Raw genomic sequence first — 24651 nt, 5'->3', positions numbered from 1 at the left:
TTTTTCAAGTATGCACAACAGGTTACTGTTTTATTTAACTTAATTTTGCATTCACATTTTCCTATGACTTTCTGAAGTCTAGACAATCAACAAAACAATAAATTAATCCCTGATTTATGGTAAATGATAATTTCACAAAATTTAATAAGTGGATCTCTGGAGTCAGGATAAGCTGATAACTATTGATTCCTGCTCTGAAGACCTCAAAATTGCATCCCCTATTGCAATCCCAAGGAGTTTCTTATTTAAGATATAATCTGAATAAGTTGTTCGGATGTCTTCTAAGCAGTTTCAAATTGACAATTCATCCTATTTAGTTTTACAACAGGGAGATGAGAGGGGTGTTTCAAGTGATATACTTACCTGGAGCACCTGGAACACCTGGAGCTCCAGGGCTCCCTGGATAGGGGGAAGGACAAGGATAGGTGTCACCTGAATGGAAAGAAAATAGACACTTTCAAATACTGGGTGTTTGGGGAAAAAAATCTAAGTGGCTCTGGTACTGAAGTATTAAAGTTGATGTCACTGAACTGTTGAAGTTCTTTCATATATAGCCAGGCTACATGGGAAGCCGAGAGGAAAAGTAATTCCAGATTTGAAGGGAAACTCCAAGTTGCTTAAGTGGTTTTGGGGCAGAATCTTTGACACTGAGTTCGAGAAGATGCTGGCTTGAAACTTGATTTTTCAAGATCAAAACATTTACAGACACACCAGGGAAGGGTCAGAAGTGTTTTATGACAAGATGAAATATTTCTTTCTCTTCCCTGATACTTATAAATATTCTTTTAAGAAATACATGTGTTTCTAATAACATATTTAATATACCATCTGAAACTCTGATAAGATGGGGTGTATATTAGAATTTATTCGTCCAGACACTTGAATTATCATACCAATTCTGACACTAATTGAATGTGGGACTTTGGTCTTGTCATTTCACTTTTCTCCATATGCAAAAGGAGGTTGGATTAGATGATCTCCAAGGTATTTTTCAGTTTTGACAGTCACAGAATCACAAACTTAGAAGTAGAAGGGGCCTTAGAAGCTGTTTAGTTCAATCCCCCAGTGGTTTGTTCAAGATCATAGAGATAAAGGATTCTTACTTGGGTCCTCTGATTCCAAATCTATTACTCACTCCAAGCAAATTGGAATTATAGGAGAAGTTATGTCAATGGGCAATGCTGATTCCAGAATGAATGACCTCTCCATTGCAATGGAAATAATAAAGTAAGATGCTGTACCCTGCCAAGTCAAGATATTTCACTGTATGGGTAAAAAAAGAATATGTAGGATGCCAAATTTGGACGGCTTCCAGATATTTATTCCAAGCTAGTGGCATTGTGATTAAACTCCAAATTAAAAAACAGGAGCATTATTTTATCTTCTGAAGGCCCAGGAGAAAAAAGAATGGAAACTAAAAACATGAACAAATAAAATGAAAACAATAATATCTATAGAAAAGTCCTTTTTCTAGCCCCTACCTTAATGTCTCCAGTATTTTGATCCAAATGTCTGAGGTCACTTCAGCACTATTGTTTGGAAATCAAATAAATGTCAAGATCTGTATTCAAATGGCATTGTTTGTCCATCATTAGAAAGCCTCTGAATGACTTTCTGAATGATAGCTAAGTTTTAGATGAAATACTAGAGTCTGATTAGAACACTCAGGAATATCTCAAAAGATTGTATGGAATAGAGGATAACATTCTGAAATCTCAGATCTTTAATTTTAAAATATTCAAGTTATCTAGATGCAAAGGAATGAACAGACCATTTGGACCCATCAAACAAAGACCACAAAAAAGACTAGTTGACTTTTTCAAGTTTGTTCTACGAATTGGTTGTGATTTCTTGGTTTCATTACTGATTATAATTCTGCCAAGAAATTCTTGAATGTCTTTTGGGGAACTTTAAGCCTCAAATTCTGCTTGTCACTAGCTCTGGCATGAGTTGGTTTTTGGGGGAATAAGATCACTCATCAGTTTTTTTTACTTTTTTCCCATATGTCATTATTTAAATTTACCTTTCTGGCCCTTGGAACCTGTTGCTCCTCTCATACCAGGATGGCCAGGGCTTCCTGGTCCACCTCTCACCCCTTCTGGGCCAGGAAATCCAAGTCCTGGAGGTCCCATTGCTCCCATCTTCCCAGGAGATCCTGGTGTTCCAGGAGATCCTTCCGCACCTGGAATTGCTCCGCCACGACTGCCCTGGGAATATTTCCATCATCAGTAAATTCAATCTCTTTTTTGGTAATGTCCCCATTAGTTTTTTTTTAAAATGCTTATTACATAAATTTTCATCTTGTATTAATTTAATCAGAACAACTTTCCACGCAACTATATTCAAGTCCAATATGACTGCTTGAAAGACTGAACTTGTCTCTAAACCCATCAGTTTGATCACATCTGGTTTAGGAGAGAGGATAATTCAATTGACAACTGGTTTTCATCATTCATTTTTGTAATTAAAGATGAATAATGACAACCAGAGGAATTTGTTTATTATTGATTTGTAACAATATTGTAATATTCAGTGCATAATCATTTTATTATTGAAATTTAGTCTTATGTATTTATAATACTTTATGGTTTTGAGATTATTTCTCATCAATTATCTCATTTGAACCCTGTAATATTAGAGTAGGCATTGGTATTCCTGCTTTACAAATTTGGAAACAGGTTTTTACCTTATGCTCATCAAATTGGCAAAGATGATAAAAATTAACACACATAGTAGATTGTTGGAAGGATCATGGGAAGGCAAGTCCACTAATAAAATGTTTGTTGAGTTGTGAAATGTTCAAACAATTTTGAAAACCAAATTGATATTGCGAAGATTTTTAACCATTCATACCCAGCCATTGAACATGTACTCCTCAGAGAGGTCATTCTTCTTTCAAATTCACATAAATGTCAAAGCATTTATTCAAACCACTTTGTCTTCCATGAAAAGCCTTCTAAACTAACTTCTTGGATGATAGGTAAATTTCAGATATAATGCTAGGTATTTATGATTAGAACACCAGGAGTATCCCAAAGAACTATATATAGAAGAGAGAATAATATTTTGAAATCTCAGAAAGTTCTACAAATAACAAAATATTCAGAGAATATATTCTTTGTCACAGTGAACACTGGAAAGAAAAAAGGACCTATAGACTGGAGGGGTATTTGAACCAATTACAGTTGCATATTAATGTAATGCAAAATGATGCTGTCGTAGGAAATTGTGAAAATAGAAATCCAGAAAAACACAAGAAGATTTAACTGAAATTAGAGTTTAAAGAAAGCATAATCAAGAGAACAATATAGATATAGTAATTTAAATGATAATACTCAAGAGCGGTATAATGAACATTTCCAGTTCTATAAAAGAGATAAAGAGATATAAAGGAAGAGGCTACAGATATTAAATATGATACATTCCATTAGTTCAGATGGTTGTACTGGTTGACTTTTCTTTGTTACAAGGAAAGGTAAAATGGTATGGAGGAAATGAGGTTGCTAAAGAGATTGTTAAAATGCTGTTAAAAATAAAATTGACAATAAAACCAATTTTTTCTTTAGTTTTCAGTATCTTCCTATTACCTCTAGGGTAAAATAGCAACTCTTCAACTGGGAGTTTTAAACCCTTCACAATCTGGCTCCATCTTACTTTCTATAATGGGTCCCTTTTTCAGTTCACCTAAATTTGGCAACTGTACTACCTCTTAAATCATGAGAGCCTACCTGAGAAGCCTCTATGCAAAATAATTCCTATTTTAATTGTTCTTTAAAATCCTTTCAGGAGGAATTAAACACTCAAAAGAACATATGGTCAAACTTGAAATCCAAGCTTACTACATATTGGACACTGTGCTAAGCACTGGAGATATAAAGAAGGGCAAAGATGAGTCCCGTCCTCCAGAAATTCTCAGTACAATGGAAGAGACAACAACAAACAACTATGTGCCAACAAACTAATTACAGAATAAATAAGAAATGGCTAGCAGAGGAAAGGCATTAGAATGAAGCAATATTGGGGAAAGTTTCCTGGAGAAGCTGCAATTTTTTAACGTTTTTGTCTTTCATTCTCTAAGAAAACCATGATATCAGGGAGGTGATGCTATGACATGCACATGAACTGGATTTGAGCCATCTGGGTCCAGTGGTCAGATATGAATCAGGATGACTAGAGATGGCCCTGGATGTGAGGTAATCAGGCTTAAGTGACTTGCCCTAGATCACACAGCTAGTAAGTGTCTGAGGTCAGATTTGAACTTAAGTCTTCCTGACTTCAGGGCTGGTGTACTACCTACTGTCCCAATTTGGTTCAGATATGAAAGGAATCAAGAACCAAATAAGGAGGAAGAGCATTCCAAACAGAGCCAAGAGATGGGGTATCTTTTTTATGGAATGGCAAGGAGGCTGATGTCACAGCATCAAAGAATCCTTGGCAGGAGTAGAGTGTAAGAAACTTGGGAAGGTAGGGATCTGGGAGAGTCTAGATTATGAAAGGTTTTGAATGCCAAACAATTTCATATTTGATCCTATAATAGAATTCTTTTGTTGTAGAGAAGAGGGATTAACTTTCTTTTTATTAATTATGTCTCCTGTGCCAAAAGAACAACAGGCACAGTGCCTGTTACATAGAGCACATTTCATAAATATTTATTGGATTATTGGATTGAATTAATCCTAGAGATGATAGAGAACCACTAGAGATTATTAGAATTGGGGGGGGGGGTAGCATAAATGGACCTGAACTTTACAAAAATCCTCTAGTGACTATATGAAGAAAGGAATGGAAGAAGGAGAGACTTGAGGCAGACAGACCATTCAATCAGCAGTCTATTGTAATAATCTAGGCAAGAGATGATGAAAACCTGAACAAAGATGGTGGCAGTATTATCAGAGGAGAGAAGGGGGCATATCTGAAAGGTGGTACAAGGTACAATCAAAAGACCTTGGTAACAGATTGGATATGGGGGGATAAAAGATAGTGATGGGTTGAGTGAATGGAGATTGGAAGAATGTAACAGGGAAGTTGGAAGGGGAGAGAATTTAAAGGAAAAGATAATGAGTTTATTTGGAGGCATGCTGAATTTAAAATATCTGCTGTACATACAATTTGAGATATCTGAAAAGCAGTTGGAGATATAAGACTAAAGGTGCTTTTGGATCATAATAATAAAGAAAATGTTTCTTTCTCTTTCCTACTTTTCATTTGCTTCTGGATTTAAGCTATGGATATTTTGCTTTCCTCCCCCCAAATACCATTTTTTCACATTCTGATTTGCCTAGCTACATGTTCCTGATTACTAGGAACCAAAATATTGAATGGAGTCCCTAACATTATATTGCTGAACTAGTATTCAGGCAGGTCTCTGCTGTTAACTTTTCCCCAGAAAATATTTCACAAAGAACTGCAGGGAAAAAAGAAAACTCTTTCTATTTTATAGTCATTTTTTTCTCCTATAGGCAGCTATGTGTCAGAAATGATAGATTGCTAAACTTGGAGTCATAAAGACTTGAATTCAAAATACATTCTCAGATTTTCCCTTGTTGTGTGACCCTGGACAAGTCACTTAAACTTTGTCTCAGTTTCCTCAAATGTAAAATAACAGCATTGACCTTCTAGGGGTGTTATGAAGCTCAAATATATAATATTTGTAAAGAAGTGCCTGCCACTATGACTGCTATATATTAGTGACTTAACAAATGCTTTTTTTAGGAGCAGCAGTATGAAACAATTTTGTGACTGACAGCTAACCCCATGTCCTGTGTTCTTTTAATCATTAAAACATTTGGGGAAATGAGTAAATATTCCAAACATTTTCTCTTTCATTTATTAAGTCTCAGCAATCTTCTTCAATCTAAGAAGGATGTTCTTAACCTGGAGTCTTGTGAACTTGATGTTTAACAATCTTTTTGTAAATTAATATGAATATAATTGGTTTCCTTTGTAATCTGTATTTTATTTTATACATTTGAAAACTTGATTTTGAAAAGAATCCATAGCCTTCACCAGACTGCCCAAGGATCCAGGCCACAAAAAAGGTTAAGAACACTGTAAGACAATCACTTGGAGGAAAAAAAAAATAACATCCAGAAGGAGAAGCCCTGATCCTCACATAGAATGGAGATTAGTGAACTATATGAAAAGCCATAGCTTGCTTCTCATTTTTGAGGACAAAACCGAGGTCTGTGTTTTCAAGAAGAAATGCATATTCACATCATTCTAACTTTGTGTAACTCAATAATTGATGCTCCCTTTCCATAAAAATCATATTGTTATGCTTAAGAGATTTTTTTCCTTCTTTTCCTCTGGAGACAATGTAAGGGCAAAATCCTAATTCTGGGGAGATTGTGATAGAAAGAACCTATATATGAATAAGAATGAACATACTCTGTTTTTGAATTGAGATACTGTTCTATAAAATTAGCCTATCCCAAAGTACAAAAAAAGCATCTCTCTACCAATTGTTAAGATGAATTGATTTCTTTTTCTTTTTTTGCAAGGCAATGGGGTAAGTGGCTTGCCCAAGACCACACAGCTAGGTAATTATTAAGTGTCTGAGGCTGGATTTGAACTCAGGTACTCCTGACTCCAGGGTGGGTGTTCTATCCACTACACCACCTAGCCGCCCCATGAATTGATTTCTTATTAAGTATTTAGTTGTTGAACACTTGGTTTGTAATGGTTTCAATGTGGTCTGGTAAGTGTATGAGTTTAGTTAGGAAATCATTTGTATTAGAGTAAGCAAATATACATGTATATTTATTTATGTTCTGCGCCTATTAAAATGTCCCAAGAATATTTGGTCCATCATTAACCAAGTTTTCCTAAGGTTTTAAGGTTCCTATCTGTATCTTGTGTAAGACCATTGGACCCAAAATATCCTTCCAAAAAATTTGATGTCAGATACATATATTTTTGACTGAGATAGCTCATTTTTTTGATGTGTTTGACTTGTCACAAGCTCATAGATTTATAAACATTCTCTAAGTGGTGTGGGACACTGTCTAATCACCCCTACCTCTAAACCCCTAATATAGTTTTCCAAGCTTATTTCACATTATTCCTTTTCATATTTACTGTTTTTTAGACAAACTGGCCTCTTTGCTTTGTTCCTGAGGTCAGCTTTCCATCTCCTTCCTCCATCCTTTCAAAAGCTATCCACCCCCATTGGTTTCCATTTTCTCCTCTGCCTCTTGGAATCCTTAACGTCCCATAAGTTTTAGTTGAGGTGTCTAAATGAAATTTTTCTTGATATCCCTAGTTCATGCTCACTCTCTCACATTATTGATCTTACATGCTGTACCTCCAAGTAGAATGCAGAAAATCTTTTATATTTTTTGTCTTTGTACCATCCCCAGGTTGACATAGCAAATACTCAGTATAAAATGTTGTCTGAATTGAGTTTTTCAATTGAATTTTTCTATCATCAAATACAGAAATTCCAAGCAATTTTAATGTTATCCACCCACATCATTTTGCCTGTTCCTCACTATAACCAAAGACATGTCTTTGTAAGTTAGTTGACTCATATTTGGGGTTCTGTTTATATCCATGGAAAACTGACTGTAGCTTCCAGGGATTGAACCCATGACCTTGGCTTCATTTACGTCATTTGCCAACAAAATGGGCTAAGCAGCCATAAGCTACCATCAATGAGAGCATTGTGGATGAAAGAACTACACAGGGGAATGAATACCAGGGCAATTCTGCTGAGAGAGTGGGCAGAAAAGACTGTTATAAATGATCGGCCAGACATGGTTTCAAACCATCTCTCATTTAATGATTTATTTGGAAATTATGCATCCTTATATAATGATGAATTGAAATATTGCCCTCGTATATACTTGTGTGTGTGTGTGTGTGTGTGTGTGTGTGTATAAAACTTGTGAACTTACTATTATTTGTTTATTATATAGCAAACTACCAAGAAGAAAGTTCACTTGTGATCACATAAGCTAAGAAAAATAAAGTAATGGAAAAAGTTTCACATACTGGAAGACCTGCTTCTCCTCTTTCTCCATCCAGTCCATTCTGACCAGGAACCCCTCCTTGCCCTGGATAGCCAGGAAGCCCATCATGTCCTTTTTCTCCTTTTCTTCCTAAGAAAAGAAAAATAAGATACTACAACCTTTAAATAAGTTTTGGGAAAAATGAAAAACAGAAAAATAACCAAGAAATCCATGTTATACTTTTTTTTTCCTAATTTTACTTAAATTCTACATTTTCTTCTACTAAAATAAGTCTTCATCAATAAAGTTTGAGATCTGTAGAATGGAATAACATTGGGATTTTGGAAACCTTCACCTGCGCTAGCAAGCTACTGAGTGAAAAACCAATTGCTAATTATCAGTGAACCATAAGACAACTGTAGTTTTGTGGCAAGAACATTCATTTTAGAGATCTAGTCATAAATTCCCATTTTGGAACTTTATGATCTTGGAAAAGTCACATTCTCTCTGAAATGCAGTTTCCGCAGAGGGATTGTAACACTCATGTTTCCCACCTAATAAAGACAGGCCTTTGTAAGATAATTGACAAGTATTTGGAGTTCTGTTTATATCCATGGAATAGGATCAAATTAGATGCTATGAATTGCTACATAGGGATAGTGTTATTATTTTTTTCCTTCTTTCTCTATGGACTAATATTGAGGGATAGATTCAAACCTCATCAAAATCAAGTCAGTTCATCTTTAGTCCCTTCTAACTTGCTTTTCCTCTGCCAGCTGAGGAATATTCTACTTTACTATTCTCACGTACGCTGTGTCCACATGTAGCTCTTTGATTGAAGGTCCAAAGGCCCTACACTATAGTGACTCACTCACCTACACCTGCTCCCTCCAGGTAATATTTCAAAACTAAACACCACCCTCCTTCCCTTCTCTCCAGTCAATTCCCCCACCACCACCACTATTTCAGAGCTTTGCACTTTCTTCTTTTGGAAAACAAAATCTTGAACAAAATAATTTACTCTAAGTTCAATGTGTTTTCCTCTTTCAAGGACAGCTTAGCTACCAGTGAATACTGAAGGGTACAATGATTTAACCCAAAGTAAAAATTTTCTAACGGTAGACTTTCAGACACTATAGCAAAGATATAAAATTAGGGCAGAGAAATGATAAGGCAAATGTGAGTAGATATAGGCAACTCGCTGGCCATTAGTAAGACTGGTAAAGGAATATTATTTGATATGGTTGCTCTGGGAAAAATCTATACTCTATACAACCTATTTCTATCTTTTTAAGGTGCCTTAGGTATGCACCAAGGACTCTCAATAGAAAGAGGGTCAACATCAAATAAAAGGTCAACATCCACCTAAGAAAAAAAGCACTAAGGACACAAGGAAGAAGAGAAAGATTGGGAAGGATCAAAGAAATGCAAAACCAGCTGAAGGAAAGGATGGGCCCAGGAGGATTAAAGGGAACTTGCTGGAAAAAAGAGTGATGGATAGCCCAGGAGCAAGGAAGCAGAAAATAGGGTTGTTCAGGTCCAGGTTAAACATCTCAGTTCCAAGAGATCACAGAGCCCCAGAAGAAACGAAAACAGAGATCCCTTGCTACCAAGGAACCAAAAGAAAACTTCACCCTTCCAAAGGAAGCACAAATTCTCTCTAAACTCTGTAATGAGTGGTAAAACCCTTCCATATGCATGCATATGTATAAATATATATATATATATATATAATGTCTGTATATAATATTCATGCATGTATGTGTGCATTTATATAAATATAATATTCATGTGTGTGTATATATACACATATGCCTTATAAGACTGTTTTAAGGATGCAATGTGATAATGTATGTAAAGTACTTTACAAACTGCTATATAAATGTGAGCCTGTTGTTACATATACATGATAATATGGATTATCTCTTATTAGAAGATAGAAATTATTTCTGTGCCCTGATTCCAGTATTAAAATGGATTTCAATCAAACTTAATCAATGCTAGGCAGGGGAAAGGAATCTTTTCATCAGTTCAGTAAAATGAGGATCCAAATGCTGGACAGTTATTTATTTTAGCGAGTAAAAGAATTGAGTTAGGAGGACTCACCATATACCCAAAGTCTATGAGGAAACCAGCAAGTAGGTTAGAGATCTTGACTATCCTAATTACTATGAAAAGTTATTTACAGTCGCACAGGAACCTTAGGAGATGAAGAACAGAAAGAGGTTTTGATAGTTTCCTTCGAAGCCCCCACCATTAAAGTCATCATGGTCCATAAGCACACATTGAAAACCTCCTCAATGGATGGAACCATGCTAAAGTTTGACTTATCCATAAACAGGATGAAGGTGCAGATGAATCACACAAAACTAGAAGCGTAATTGATTCATGCAATATTTTCAAAGTGAAATAAATCTTTTAAAAAAGTTGAATTTACCTTTGATTCTTGCTATAACCATATCACCCTTTTCTCCTTTAGCACCAGTTAGGCCCGGGGTACCAGGTATTCCCTTTTGAGAAAAAGAAAAAAGTGAGTTTGTAGATAAAGAGCAAATAATGGCTCCCATTGATGCTTCAGTCAGAGTTAACACTCAGTCAAAAAAACCAACAAACATTTATTAAATGCCTACTATTATGAGCCAGTGCTAAGTACCAGGGATTCAAAAACAGAAATGAAAAGTCTCTGCCCTCAAGGAGCTTTCATTCTATTAGAGGTGATAACTTATAAGTAAGTGGGTTTGGGAGGAAATAAATTAATTCTGTCTTCGATGTGTATTGTTCGATGTGTATGGAACATCACATTGGAAATATCCAGAAGAGTGTTGGTAATATGGAAAAAAGAGAAAGAGACTAGGATCTGAAGGTAATCTATAGAGAAATAAAAGTGGAAACTCATGGAAGCTACAAAAATCACTGATAAAGAGGGTGGAGAGAAGAGAAGAAAAGAGATCTTGGGACAGAATCTTGGTATATACCCAGTTAAGGGGTGGAAGATGTGTGATGAATCAGCAGAGGAGACAAAGGAAACAGTCAGCCAAGAAGGAGGAGAACCAAAAAGAAAGTAGAGTCATGAAAACCCAAGAGAGGACATCCTGGGGAAGAGAAGGCTCAATTGCAACAAACACTACAAACATCAGGAAAGTTGAGTTATGAGCTCAATGGATTTGCAATTAAAAAATCACTGATTATTTTGGAGAGAGTAGCTTTCTTTAAGTGATGATGTGGGAAATCAGATTGCAAGGAGTTGAGAAAAAAAGAGGAGAATTATGCACACAATGTAAATATCTTTTTCTAGGAGTTTGAGAAAGGAAAGAGAGATCTAGAAAGTTAGTTTGCTAGGGTATAGCAAAAGGTTGCTAAAGATGGGGGAGATCTGGGCTTGCTTATAGGTAACAGCAAGAAGTGGATATGGAGAGGTTAATGGGGATGAAGGGGGTGAAGGTGTGGAGAGAAATTCAGAGGAAATAGCATCCTATTTCCAGGATACCATTATAAAGGTTGGCAGAGACTGTAGTAAAACAGAAGAAAATGGGGAATTATATCTTGGGGGGGGGGGTTGAGATTACAGTAGAGGAGAAAAGAAAGCACGTAAGGTTTCCCTATTTTCTTTGTAAAGAAGCTAATTCCTCTGCTGAGACATCAGTGTGGGGGGAATTTTAGAACAGCTGCCAAGGACAATTTGATAGAAAGTCAATTAAGGAAGAATATAAGAATTTTCTTACTTCAATGAGGAGCCAGTTAAGATTAGAGAACATAAATTGGTGATGAAGCCAATCAACATTATTGCAATCAAAATTGCATGAGGAAAGTGGAAGCGGCAGATGATGGGATAATCCAGGGTTGGAATTTGACAAGACATATGGAATTTGTCATTAAGGAGTTTGTCAGTAGGACAAAGGGCAAGGCCATGAAAGCAGTGGTTAGCTATAGGGTCAAGATTGGGAAGGGAGGAAAGTGTTGAGAGAACACCAGGAGAACATTGAAGGATGGAGAGACCATAGGGCAAAGTGAAGGAATGAGAGTTTAGGAAGAATGAGACGCAGGCGGTTATAGGCAGAAAAATTTCTGGTTCTTGGTCATGGAACTCCCCCTAGAGGTTTACTAGGGTGACAACATTCCTAATATCATCAATCTGCAGTATTTGTTTACTTTATCTGGAGATTCATTTTCTACAATTTCCACCATGCTAATTCTCTCCCTTATGTTGCCATCTGATGCTTTGGGTTAGATGATCACCCCTATGCAGATGACTCTCAGATCGATATAACCAGTACCTATCTATCCCCAGAATTAGTGTACTAAATTTCCTGGTGCCCAGATAATGTAAATCACATTGAACTCATCATGTCCCAAACAGTTGGGATTTCCCTCCTATGTCTTGTCATCCTCACACCAATCTTTTCAGGACTTTCTTTTTCACATAACTGACCTTCACCCTCACTGGGTTAAAGTTAAACTAGATGGCTAACTATTTCTATATCTCATAGACAGAGGCTGTTCCCCTATGCCTGAAGCACACATCCTTCAGAGCTCAGCAAAGAAGCCGCATCCCATTGTGGCTTGATTTCCTCCAGAGGAAAGAGTCTTCTCTCTTCTAAGTTTCCAAATACACTTGATCTGAATCAAGCAAGCTAGCAATCAGCAGTACTTACTAAGAACCTACCATATGTAATATATGCAGGTTACAGATAATCAGTAAGCATTGAATAAGCATCTATGAGAAGGAAGGAGGAAGGAAGGAGGGAAGGGAGGAAGGAAGGAAGGAAGGAAGGAAGGAAGGAAGGAAGGAAGGAAGGAAGGTAGGAAGGAAGAGGGGAAGGAAGGAAGGGAAGGAGGGAAGGAGGGAAGGAAGGAAGGAAGGAAGGAAGGAAGGAAGGAAGGAAGGAAGGAAGGAAGGAAGGAAGGAAGGAAGGAAGGAAGGAAGGAAGGAAGGAAGGAAGGAAGGAAGGAAGGAAGGAAGGAAGGAAGGAAGGAAGAAGGGAAATGAGGAAAGAAAAAAGAAAGGAAAGAATGTGGGAAGGAAAGGAGGGAGGGGAGGTAGAAGAGAGGGAAGGAAGGGAGGAGGGATGAAGGTGAGAAAGAAGGGAGAAGGAAAAAAGGAGGAAAGGAAGGGAGGAGGGAAGAAAGAAAGGAGGGAAGGTCAGAGAGGGGGAGGGGGAGGAAAGGAAGGGAGAAAGGAAGGAAGTAGGGAGGGAAGGAAGGAAGGAGGAAAGGAGGAAAGGAAGAAAGGAATGAAGGAAGGAGGGAGGGAAGGAAGGAAAGAATGAATGAAGGAAGGAAGGAAGGAAGGAAGGAAGGAAGGAGGAAGGGAAAGGAGGAAAGTAAGAGAGGAGGGAAGAAAGAAAGGAGAGAAGGTCAGAGAGAGGGAAGAAAGAAGAGAAGGAGGGAAGGAAGAAAAGAGGAAGGAAGGAGGTAGGAAAGGTAGGGTGGGATAAGGAAAGAAAGAGGGAGGGAAGGAAGGAGGGAAAGAAGGGAGGAGGGAAGGGGACGGAAAGAAGGAGGGAAGGAGGGAAGGAAGGAAGAAAAGAAAGAAAGAATCTTTCATAGCCAGGTGCTGACAGTAACAAAAAGTGACAACTGACAGTCTGATAATGAAAGAAGAGAAAAAGGAAAACTCTAAAAGGCATGCAAACATACCAACTATAGGGTAGCCTGGGGCAAACAGCTCTATATTCCCTAAGGATGGCATATTATAAGCATAATAACAGACATTTATAATGATATACCTCAGTTCCAAAGAAAAGGTTAAACCATTTTGTATCCTCTGTTTCCCAGGACAGTATAGTGTGTAATATGCATTGGAACATATACTAAACTCATGCTGTAGACATTTCCTCATTAATCATAGGCATACTCTATAACCTCTGTGACCTTTCCAGTTTTGGATAGAGTCTGGACCTATGCTTTCATTGGTAAAGGGAACTTCCAGGTGAGGAAACTCTTTCTATTAAGATGCAATTGGAACCCTGCTATAAAGTCTTAGAAGTTGTGTAGAGCATTGGGAAATTAAGTGACTTGCCCAGAACCACCAAGTCAACATAGGTCAGAGATGAAACATAAACCCAGATCTTCTTACCTTGGAAGTCAGTTCTCTATTCTTTTTGCCAAGTTGTCCCTCCATTTGAAAGCCCAAACGAACTAATTCTCATTGCTCCTAGAAAGTGTGTATAAATCCATTCCCCTATGGTTTCACTCACCATTTTTGTAATTTTCCAAGCTACACTATCCCTCCATGGTCACTCCCTTATTTGTGTTGCTTCCCTATATTCTCTGATGGAAAGGACACTTGAATCTGCATCTCTGGGACTTAGGACAGTGCTTGGAAAATTATAATTACTTAAATGGTTTTTCATTCATTTATTCACTCAAAAGAAAAACATTTTAATGCTTTCATTATATGGAACTTGTATGGAACACTCCATGCCTTAATATGACTAGAGAAATGTATTTTTCTATTGGCAAAGCCATGAGTTGTTGTTATGATTCCAAGTCCATGTTTCTCTGGCTTTTCAGGCTATGAGATCAAGTTTAAAAGATGACTAACAAATAACAATACTCTTCATGTGATGGAAAGACGGCTTTAATGCAGAATTTCTCCATCTGTTAAATAAGGAGGTGAGATTAAATGATGTCTTACTATACTTCAAACTCTGGCATTCTAATCTTTCTAATCAAGTCTGAATTGCTTCTTCCATACAAATGGAAGGTCATATGACACTATAAAAGGAGCAATTTATAAAGGGGTCTTTGTGTCTTAAAAGAATGCATGCAATTTCAGATGCTAAACAGTATTATGGAGTCAAAATATCTCAGAGTTGGAAGAAAACATGGGTCATCTAGTCTAGTTATACCCTAAAAACAAAGTCCCTCTCCAACATATTGGACAAGGGTCTATCCAATTTTTGTTTGAACATATCCAAAGAAAAGAAATGTACCCTCTCCCAAGGTGTTCACTTTAGGGAAAAAAAACTTTAGTGATAAAGAAACTTTTCCCTCTATCTAGTCAATTTTCCCTCATCCAGCCCACTGATTTTGCCCCATAGTATCAAATAGAAAAAAGTGTAATTCATCTTTTCCCATGATGACCCTTTCAAGGGACTCAGTTTCACTGAGTCTCATCTTCTTCAAATTTAACAGATCCTTTAATGAATCCACATGAAATCATTGCTTTCCTCTTGTTGCCCTCTATCTTAGTGGGAATTAAAGCCCAAATTTAAAAGCTGTTATGACCTGGTTATTTTAGATGTCAGGTCACAAACTTCTTTATCTGACAATGAAGAAATGCTTTACTTCTGAAGTAAAACTTCATTAGGAATACTTCGTGGACAATAAAACCACAAAGCTTTTATAAATGAAAAAGTACTGTATACTTCTTTGCAACCTAGAGAGCAGCAAGGATATGGATTAGGAGTGTAAATAGGAGATTGTACATGGAAGAGGGAGGCCCAGCATTGTATGTAGTAGGTGTTTTAATCCATGTACCTACAAGGGATCTGTGGATAGATTTCAAGAGATCTATTTTTATTATTATTAATACTATTATTACTCTTTTATTTTCACTAACATCTACCTGAAGTTTAGCATTCTTTATAAAACAGTATTCTGGCAATGAGTCCATTGATTTCATCAGACTTCCAAAAGGGTGCATCCACACAAAAAAGTCTCAATGCCCCTTACTACAGCTTTGGAGCCAGGAGAAGTCAGTTTGGACCCTAGCTTCATCACTTATTAATTATATAACTGTCACTTAACCAAGAGGAGTCTCCATTTCCTTCTTTGCAAAATGGGGATGACAAGAAAATACTGCACTTCCCATAATTGCTGTAAGGGAAAGTCCTTTATAAGCCCTAAAACATGATAAGAAAAATGTGAATTAAGGAGATAAAGAGTCTCAGTTTTTGTGGATTGATGTGGGAGTGGGGAACTGGGTTTTCCTATCTCTCTCAGACTGAAAGTACCTAGGCCACTTTTGGTCCCCAAACCACTGCTAATCAGCATGGAAAGCTTCTCTGTTTCCAGCCTCTGTTTCCAATAGACCCATTCTAAATTCATTAGACATGAGAACAAATTGTGACCCATTAGGAAAAAAAGTTTATCTGTGATAACTATACCTAAATTAATTAATAATCTCTCCAAATTTTTAATAACTGATAGCCTCAGTATGATGTGCAAATCAGAAAGAAATACAATGAAACTTGGTATCTTTAATATGAATTGCATTGGTTAGTGTTACTCACTGGAGGTCCTGGGGATCCTTGAGGACCAGGAAAACCTGGGTCACCTTTTTCTCCTACTCTTCCAGGTAGACCCATTTCTCCTTTCCTACCCTGAAGACCATGTGGCCCTGGAGTACCTGGAAGGCCCATGGGACCTGGGCAACATGAACACAGCCCTTCATTTCCTATTTAAAACAAACAAATAAAGCTTTGATTAACTATGGGATAAACATTGAAATTCCATGTTTCGATGTTTCAATAAAAAATTGAAAATTGAAAGGAGTTAACAATGATGAAAAAACTAGACCCCAAGCAAAACTTCAAAACATAAAATACAGAGGGAAAAGGGAATATATAAGATGGAGGGAAAGGTTAGTCATTAGAAAATCAACCTTAAACTTGGAAAGGAGGTAGCGAAGGAAAGATTAAAAGAGAGGGAAAGACAGGGTAATAATTTGAAACAAATATAGAAAGAAAAGTCTAAGAGAATAGTATAAAGGAAAAGAAACAATCAACCTCAATAACTGTAAATGTTTGTTTTTCAGTTGTTTCAGTCATGTCTAACTTTTCATGACTCCATTTGGGATTTTCTTGAAAAAGATACATTATATAGAGGATGAAACAAAAATAAACGGAATTAAGTGATGAGTCCATGATCCCACAGCTTCTAAGCATCTGAGGCCAGATTTGAACTCAGGAAGATGAGTCTATTTGAGTGCAGATCCATTAATCTATCCACTGAACCACCTAGCTTCCTTAACTGTAAATGTAATTAACTCACTCATGAAATGGAAATGGCTGGAAGACTACACTAGAAAGCAAAATCCAACCGTATGTTGACTATAAGAACATCCTTGAAATGTAAAGGGTGACACAAAGTTCAAATAATACATTGGAGAAAAAAATCTATTTTGTCTGTGCCGAATACCAAAAAGTAAGGATGCTAATTATGAAATTATGATTTTAGGCATAGGAGAGAGAGAGGAGAGAGAGAGAGAGAGAGAGAGATCTAATTAAACAAGCTAAATAAGAAAATTACATTTTGTTAAAAGCACCATAGAAAATCAATTTATTTAAATATTTTACATATATAAATTTGAGTGCATAGCTTATGAGCACTTGAAGTAAAAATTAGGTGAATTGCAAGGAAAAATAAACAATAAAAGTATCATAATGAAGATACCATAATTTATCCTTCTCTAACCAAAAAACAGAAAGAAAAGAAGTTAACAACATGAATAAAAATTCAGAAAAAGTAAGTGTGATATACATCTGAAGATTCTTGAAGGCAGGAAAAAGTAATAAAACTGTGAGAACTATGATCACTAGAATGACCATTCATGATACCAAAGGACCAGTGATGAAACATGCTAACTCTTCAGAAAGATGATAGATTTAGGGTGCAGAATGAGACACACACACACACACACACAGATATTTATGCATAGTTACCTGAAAAAAACTTTATTCTGCATATTTGTTTAAAAAAATAGCTATTTTTTATTTTCTTTATCAATAATATGAAAAATGAGGGAGAGAAAATAGATTTTTATTTACTAGAAAAACAGAGATGGGGTGCTACGAATATCAAATGTTGCATGATTAGGTAATTGCATTATAAGTTTTATTTAGTTGTTTTACTTTGTTATAAGAGATCTCACATGAAGTGGAAATAATCTGCAAATATTTGTAGTGTTAAAACAAATATATCAATAAAAATGAAAAAAATTAAAAGTAAGTTTTGAATGTGAAAAAAACTGGACTAGAAGAATGGGTTGTAGTCCACCACTAATTACCTTTTTGGCTATAGACAAATTCCTTTACCTCATAAAAATAAATACAATCTCTGATAGAAAAGGGACTGCAGACCATTTAATCTGACCTATTACTCATAGACTAAGTATGCCATCTACAAAAATTCTCAACAAGTGGTTATGTAACTTTCTTTTGAAGAACTCAAGGGAACCTTGACTTCTGAGCCAATCTATTTCATTATTGGATCCTCTGATCATTAGGAGGTCTTCTAGTATCCATCCTAAATCCAATCTCCTCATTTCACAGATAAGGAAACTGGTTCAGAGAAGGTTAAATGACTTGCCTAAGTTCAAAAAGTTGGAATTTGAACCCAAAATCTCAGATTCCCCACTCAGCAATTTTTCCAATGCATCACGATCCTAATACTTTATGTTGTTTGTTTGGTTTTAATTTTATGCCAAAGATATGCATTAAGAGTAAAATTGTTATATGTTGGTCAAGGTTCTTCCAAGTCTTAAATTTTAGCCATTGTTCATTTAGAACCACAGAGTAGGATAAGTAGCTAGAATGTTAGACAGAGTCATAAAGACCTATGGTTAAATCCTGTCTCTGAAATTCATTTGCTGTGTAACCCCAAATTTGTCACTTAAATTCTAAGTCTAAATAGATTCTCCAGGATGCAATCTGTGTTGATAGTATGCTCCCAGACATATGAAATCACAGAAATTTTGCTTAATCTATAAATGCATCAATTACTCATTAATGTGCCCATAGTTACATCTAGGGTAGCTAGATGGCACAGTAGATAGAGTGCCAGCCTTGAAGTCAGGAGGACCTGGGTTCAGATTCAACCTCAGATGCTTGCTGTGTGACCCTGGGCAAGTCACTTAACCCTGATTGCCTCACATCCAGGGTCATCTGCAGTTGTCCTGATTCATATTTGGCCACTGGACCCAGATGGTTCTGGAGGAGAGTATGAGACTGGTGACTTAGCATAGCACCCCCTCACTCAAACTCAGTTCATGTGAATGTCATGGCATCACCTCCCTGATGTCATGATCTTCTTCCAGGACAAAGGACAAACATCATTGGTTACTTGAACTAAACATAAGTAAAGATACCTGGCAGTTCAAACCAAGGAAATATGGGACCCTTGTCCCAACTAAAGAATTTAAGAGAGGATGAGTAAGTCTGTGAAATAAAATCCTGACTGGGGCCCATCTCCTCTTCTCCAGCTGGTCCCTGGAATCCAACTGGTCTAAGAGAGAGAAGGTGGCAATTTTTGTGGTAACACTCTCTCCAGGTGATAGGCTCTTTCCAAATGTGTGTGTCTCCTTTAGTCTTTGTTGTCTGATGAATTTTATTCATACCAGATGCTGATAAAGGCTTGTGAATACACATGGGCTAAAGAATGTCTAGAATTGGAAGCAAATGCTAAATTGTACGCCCTGTCTGTGAAAGGTTTTACCTTCTGCACCTTCAAAGTTATCTGGGAAATTGAAGGAAGCTGAGCATGGCAAATCATTTTTTTTCTTGAAATTCAATTCTTGATGTAGACTTACCTTTTTCTCCTTTTGTGCCTTTTCTTCCTGGGGGTCCTGACTGACCTTTCATTCCCTGTGGTCCAGGAGGGCCAATGTTACAATGCATGACTTGATGGGGGAAAGGAAATGTAAAATGTTTATAAATCTTTCAGGAAATAAAAGATACTGATTATCTTCTAATTTCTCTATCCTTCTTTATCCATCTTTCCATGTGTGTCAATCTGTCTTTTTGCATGCTTATCTCTCTTCTTCTGTCTCTTTTCCTCATTCTATTCAAATTTCTCCATCATCTTCCTCTTCCTCCATATATTTTCTTTTCTCTTTATATATACAATATATATATATATATATATATATATATATATATATATATATATATATCTGTCCCTTCCTTCACCTCTCTCCTGTCTGTATGTCTGTCTCATTTACTCCATTTGCCTGTCTTCATATCCATCTCTCTTTCTCCATCTAGCTATCTTATTTATCTGTTTTGACTGATCTATCTTTCCACATCTGTTTGTTTCTTCCTTTCTCCATCTGTCTTTCCCTTTCACAGAATTTTGCAATCTGCATCTTTCTACCTCTTTCTCTTCATCTGTCTTGTTCCCTGTCTCTCTTAATCTGTCTACCTTTTTTATTTGTCTCTCTCACCTCTGTCTACCTGCTTCTCTCATTTTTTTTAAAGGTTTTGCAAGGCAAATGGGGTTAAGTGCTTGCCCAAGGCCACACAGCTAGGTAATTATTAAGTGTCTGAGGCTGGATTTGAACTCAGGTACTCCTGACTCCAGGGTCGGTGCTCTATCCACTGCACCACCTAGCTGCCCCCATCTCTCATTTATCTCTCCTCCTTCCTCGATTATCTCTCTTTCTACCATTTTCTCTTTCCTTTTCTCTTTCTCAAGATATTTCTGCTTAATCTTTCATTCTCTGTCTCTTTATCTCTCTCTCTTTGCTCTTTGAGTCATTTCTTAAAAACTGAAAAAGCATGGACATTGAGGTTCAGCAAATGGTTTAATGTTCTTTCACAAAAGTTGAAAAAGTTGAACTTTGAAAAATCCATTTTTGTCATTGTATCAGATATTAGAAATGAAAAATTAAAATTTTCAATCAATATTTTGTTAGCTAGGCATCACCAAAATAAAATTTAGTTTATAGATGTCATTTATAAATTTGGTTTATAGATTAAAGCTGTCTTATCTGATTTTAAAATAGAAGTAACAAAAACAACAAACTTCATAAGATTGTTGAAATCATTCAACAATGATTTTTTTATAAATCATTTTTATATTTTATAATTTTATATTTTATAAATATATTATATTTTATAAATAATTTTACCAGTGTAGATACTAAATAACATATATACAATGTCCATTGTACCATCTGATCCAGGTTGACCTGGCTGCCCCGGGATTCCTGGTATTCCTGGGTGTCCTGGAGTCCCTGGTTTTCCTGTAGGAGAATCACCTCTTGCAGGAATTCCAGCTTCACCTTGAAGGCCTTGAAGACCTGGCAGCCCCGGAGGCCCAGGGGGTCCTGTTATTCCTGCAAATGAAATCAAGAATTGTGCAACATATATACTTAGATCATGCAATCTGAGACAATTTTAACATGTAAAATATACGAAATAACTGTTTAGTGAGTAAAGATTCAAAATGAAACACATGACTTTTTGGTAATAAAAAGTATATTTTTACTTTATACAAGAATGTTTTGAAAAGGTTATTTCATTATTTTTGAAGGTAAACTAAAAATACTATGACTTCATTCAAATAAATGTTAATGGAGGGAGAAGGTTGAAATTCAGGTGTAAACAGTAAAGCTTTGTTCCTACTTTTTCTCCAATTTTGGAATTATTGGAGAGGGGGGGATATAAGATGTCTAATTTAATTTAACCCATGTAATAATGGGAGAAAACACAGTGTGATGTAATAGAGAGAGGATCAGTTTAGAATTTAGGAACGACTGGGTTCAAGTTCTGTCTTTGACACATACTAACTCTGTGGCCTTGGGCAAAGTATTTATCCTTCAGCTACCCCAGAGAACTCTCCAAGATTTTAAATTACAAAATTGTCAGTGTGCTTCAGTATAGGAGATTTTGACACTCAAAGTTTCCAACACAGAGAAAATCACAGCTCAAGGCCAAAGAAATATAAATAAATAATGAAAGCAATCAAATATCTAAAATATCTTTTTAAAGACATTGGTAAATGACTGAATAAATAGATCAATAAAGAACAAAAACAGCAACAACAATATTAGCTCACATTTATATAGCACTTCGGGATTTTCAAAAGCACTTTGCAAATCTTATTTTAAGCTCACAACCACCCAGGGATGTAGGTGCTAACATTATTTTCTTTTTGTAAATGAAACCTCACACAGAGTGCTTAAATAATTTGCTCGGGGTTATTCATCTAGTAAATGTCTAAAGTTGGATTTGAACTCAGGACTTCTTGACTATAGCTATAGCTGCATTTGCTACTTAGGAGCCCACATTCAAAGTAATTAGAATTATAGTTGGGCAGGAACAATGTTGGTTGGCAAAAATGGTGGAGTGGGCATTCCAGTGAGTGACATGATTTGAGCAAGGAAAGGGGAAGGAAGGGATGGGGTATGTTAGCTAGAGGCAAAGAGAGAAGCTTGGAATGTAGCTTAGGGCAAGATTATGGAGAATCTTGAATGCCATATTAAGGAATTTATACTTTAAATAATAGACAGCCTTTGAAGTTTTGGGGGAGAGAATGACATAATCAAAGTTACGTGTATCATCGAAACTCAGAATTTAGCAGCAGAAGCATGTATATCTCAGGAGATATCAGAATTTTCTGTATAGTCTATAAAGAGTTCATTTTATAGCCTGGCAGTCCCATTTCTGACAATCCTGGCTGTGTGACCCTAGACCTATCTTTGCTCTAGGCAGTTCTCTAAGACTGATTGATTGATGGTGGGCCTTCTTAATCAAAGAGGACAATAGAGTCACATACACATTATGTTTATTGGGGTGAGGGGAGTGTTTACAAAGACATCTTTCTCATTGCCTCTTCTAGGGAGTTTGCTCACTTGGAAGTTCCCCATACCAATAAAATCACAAGTCCACTCTTATTCTTTAATTTTTAATGAAAATTTAAAAATGTACATTTTAATTACATAAAATAATGTTACCTTATTTTAAATTGCTCCACCCTGGGTTCTAATCTCTTTCTATAATCTACGTCATGGACAATCCTCTTAGCAAACTGAATCATGATTCAACTGGATCAAAATCTAACAGGAATTCTGCTGTTTAGTATTCAAGGTTATCCAGAAAGGGTGGGACTGCTTAACCGGGGCTTGAATCTGATATCAGCATCAAGTTCACAGAAAATATCAACAGTGTGAAATAAAAGGCACTAAGATTAGGCAAGTGGAGTATTGTCTGAAGTTTCTCTCCTGCATATATCTATTTGCTCAAAAGTCTCCCCATTTTTCTAGTCGTTGGTATACTCTGATGCTAGAATTCCAAGTCTAACCCGCACCACTGCCACAAGGCTTTTCCTCCTTATCCTTTAAACATGAGCATGAACTGATGGAGAAGCATCCAAAGAATACTCAGTCTCTTAGCTAATGAGATGGATTTCTAGATAAATTAGAGCTCATCTAATACAGTCTAATAGGGTGGCCTCTTACCTCATAAGAGCCAAAAGATTCCATGCTAACTTCCAAATTAAACAAACACAATCATTCCCTGACATCAAGAGAATTTAAGTGACTTGTCTAAGATCATAGAGAAATAAAAAACCTGGCAGGATGTGAACTCAGGTCTTGGGATTTCATTTAAGTGACTTATCTAAGATCATAGAGAAATAAAAAGCCTGGCAGGATGTGAACTCAGGTCTTGGGATTTCACATGCAGCATTCTTTCTCCACTGAAATCATCTGGTGCTATCATATGATAAGAACCTACTCTTGCAATTCTTTGAGCATAGTCCTTGTACCCCTGAGATCCTTCCTGGAGGATCCATGAGATAAATACTATTTTCACTATAATATTAAAATGTTAGATGCCTATTAAAATTTTTTTCCAACTATATATCTGTATGAGGCCAAATTTTCTTCAACCAAAAGAGCACATTTCAAAAGACTGAATGCAGAAGCAGATCTGAGAGAGCAGTTGCCTTCTATAAATTTAGTCATACGAGCAGCTAGGTGGTGTAATGGATAGAGCACTAACCCTGGAGTCAGGAAGACCTGAGTTCAAATTTGACCTCAGACAATTAATAATTACCTAGTTGTGTGACCTTGGTCAAGTCACCTAACCCTATTGCCTTGCAACTCCCCCCAAAAAACAACAGACAAAAAAAGTGATTTGCAAAAATACATAAAATGAGGCCATTCTTCTCACCCATTTTGTGTTTTGGAAAATATTATCATTTTTCATTAAAATGTATTTTATACTAGCATATAATGAACTGAATATCATTTTTAAATAAATATTTTAAAATCTTAATGTTTTTAAATTTCTAATAGTATAGATTGATATACCTCATCTAAACAAAAGCTCTCAATAATGTTTAAGAGTGTAAGGATCCTGAAACCAAAAAGGTTGAAAAAAGCTTGCCAATCAACATTTGCCTTCTTGTATATACAATTGTAGGGTGTACAGAGATCCCTTACTCATTTTGACTTGTCCTTTGTGGAATATCTCAAACAAGCAAGGTAGAAAAATTTAATAGACATGGGGTCATTCAACTAAAGACTACATGACAAAGTGTACCCATAAGAGGGGTTTTAAACAATTTCAGTATCAGCTATTAGCAAAATTATGAAACAGGTAAAGTGTTTCTTTGATACCTAACATTTAGAGCACCTTCCCTCTAACCTGATGTCTCCAGACTCAATATTTTCTTCCTTTTCTATGTCTCAGTCGTATTCTTAGATGGTTTCGACTAAATGTAACTTATAAATTGTTAATTAAAAGCAGCTAAAGGTATGAACCATGAGAGAGGTGTTTGCCTTTCAAAGGGGAATCTTAATTATCAGCAGCTAGATGGTACAGTGGATAGATGACTGAAGTCATGAAGATTCATTTTTCTGATCTGGTCTCAGGCACTAAGATCACAATTAGATGTGTGATCCTGGACAAGTCAGTTTTTCATCTATAAAATGAGCTGAAGAAGAAAATGGCAATCACTCTGGTATCTTTGA

The 24651-nt window shown here is 36.3% G+C and overlaps 1 protein-coding gene across 3 annotated transcripts in view; it reads right to left on the bottom strand.

Moving 5' to 3' along the window:
- Positions 1–24651, bottom strand: part of COL4A4 (collagen type IV alpha 4 chain) — a 150182-nt gene that overhangs the window by 65184 nt on the left and 60347 nt on the right. For all 3 annotated transcript variants that reach the window (XM_074191244.1, XM_074191246.1, XM_074191245.1), the window contains 7 exons: positions 20845–21009; positions 19483–19572; positions 16187–16350; positions 10387–10459; positions 7993–8099; positions 2024–2207; positions 364–432 (listed from right to left, as the gene is read on the bottom strand). In XM_074191244.1, coding sequence (XP_074047345.1) covers positions 364–432; positions 2024–2207; positions 7993–8099; positions 10387–10459; positions 16187–16350; positions 19483–19572; positions 20845–21009 — 852 coding nt within the window. The remainder of the gene's footprint in view (positions 1–363; positions 433–2023; positions 2208–7992; positions 8100–10386; positions 10460–16186; positions 16351–19482; positions 19573–20844; positions 21010–24651) is intronic.

Source organism: Macrotis lagotis, chromosome 6 (assembly GCF_037893015.1).
Source record: "Macrotis lagotis isolate mMagLag1 chromosome 6, bilby.v1.9.chrom.fasta, whole genome shotgun sequence".
Classification (NCBI taxonomy): domain Eukaryota; kingdom Metazoa; phylum Chordata; class Mammalia; order Peramelemorphia; family Peramelidae; genus Macrotis; species Macrotis lagotis.
The sequence above is the reverse complement of the archived record's forward strand: the minus strand, read 5'-3'. Positions and strand labels throughout refer to the sequence as shown.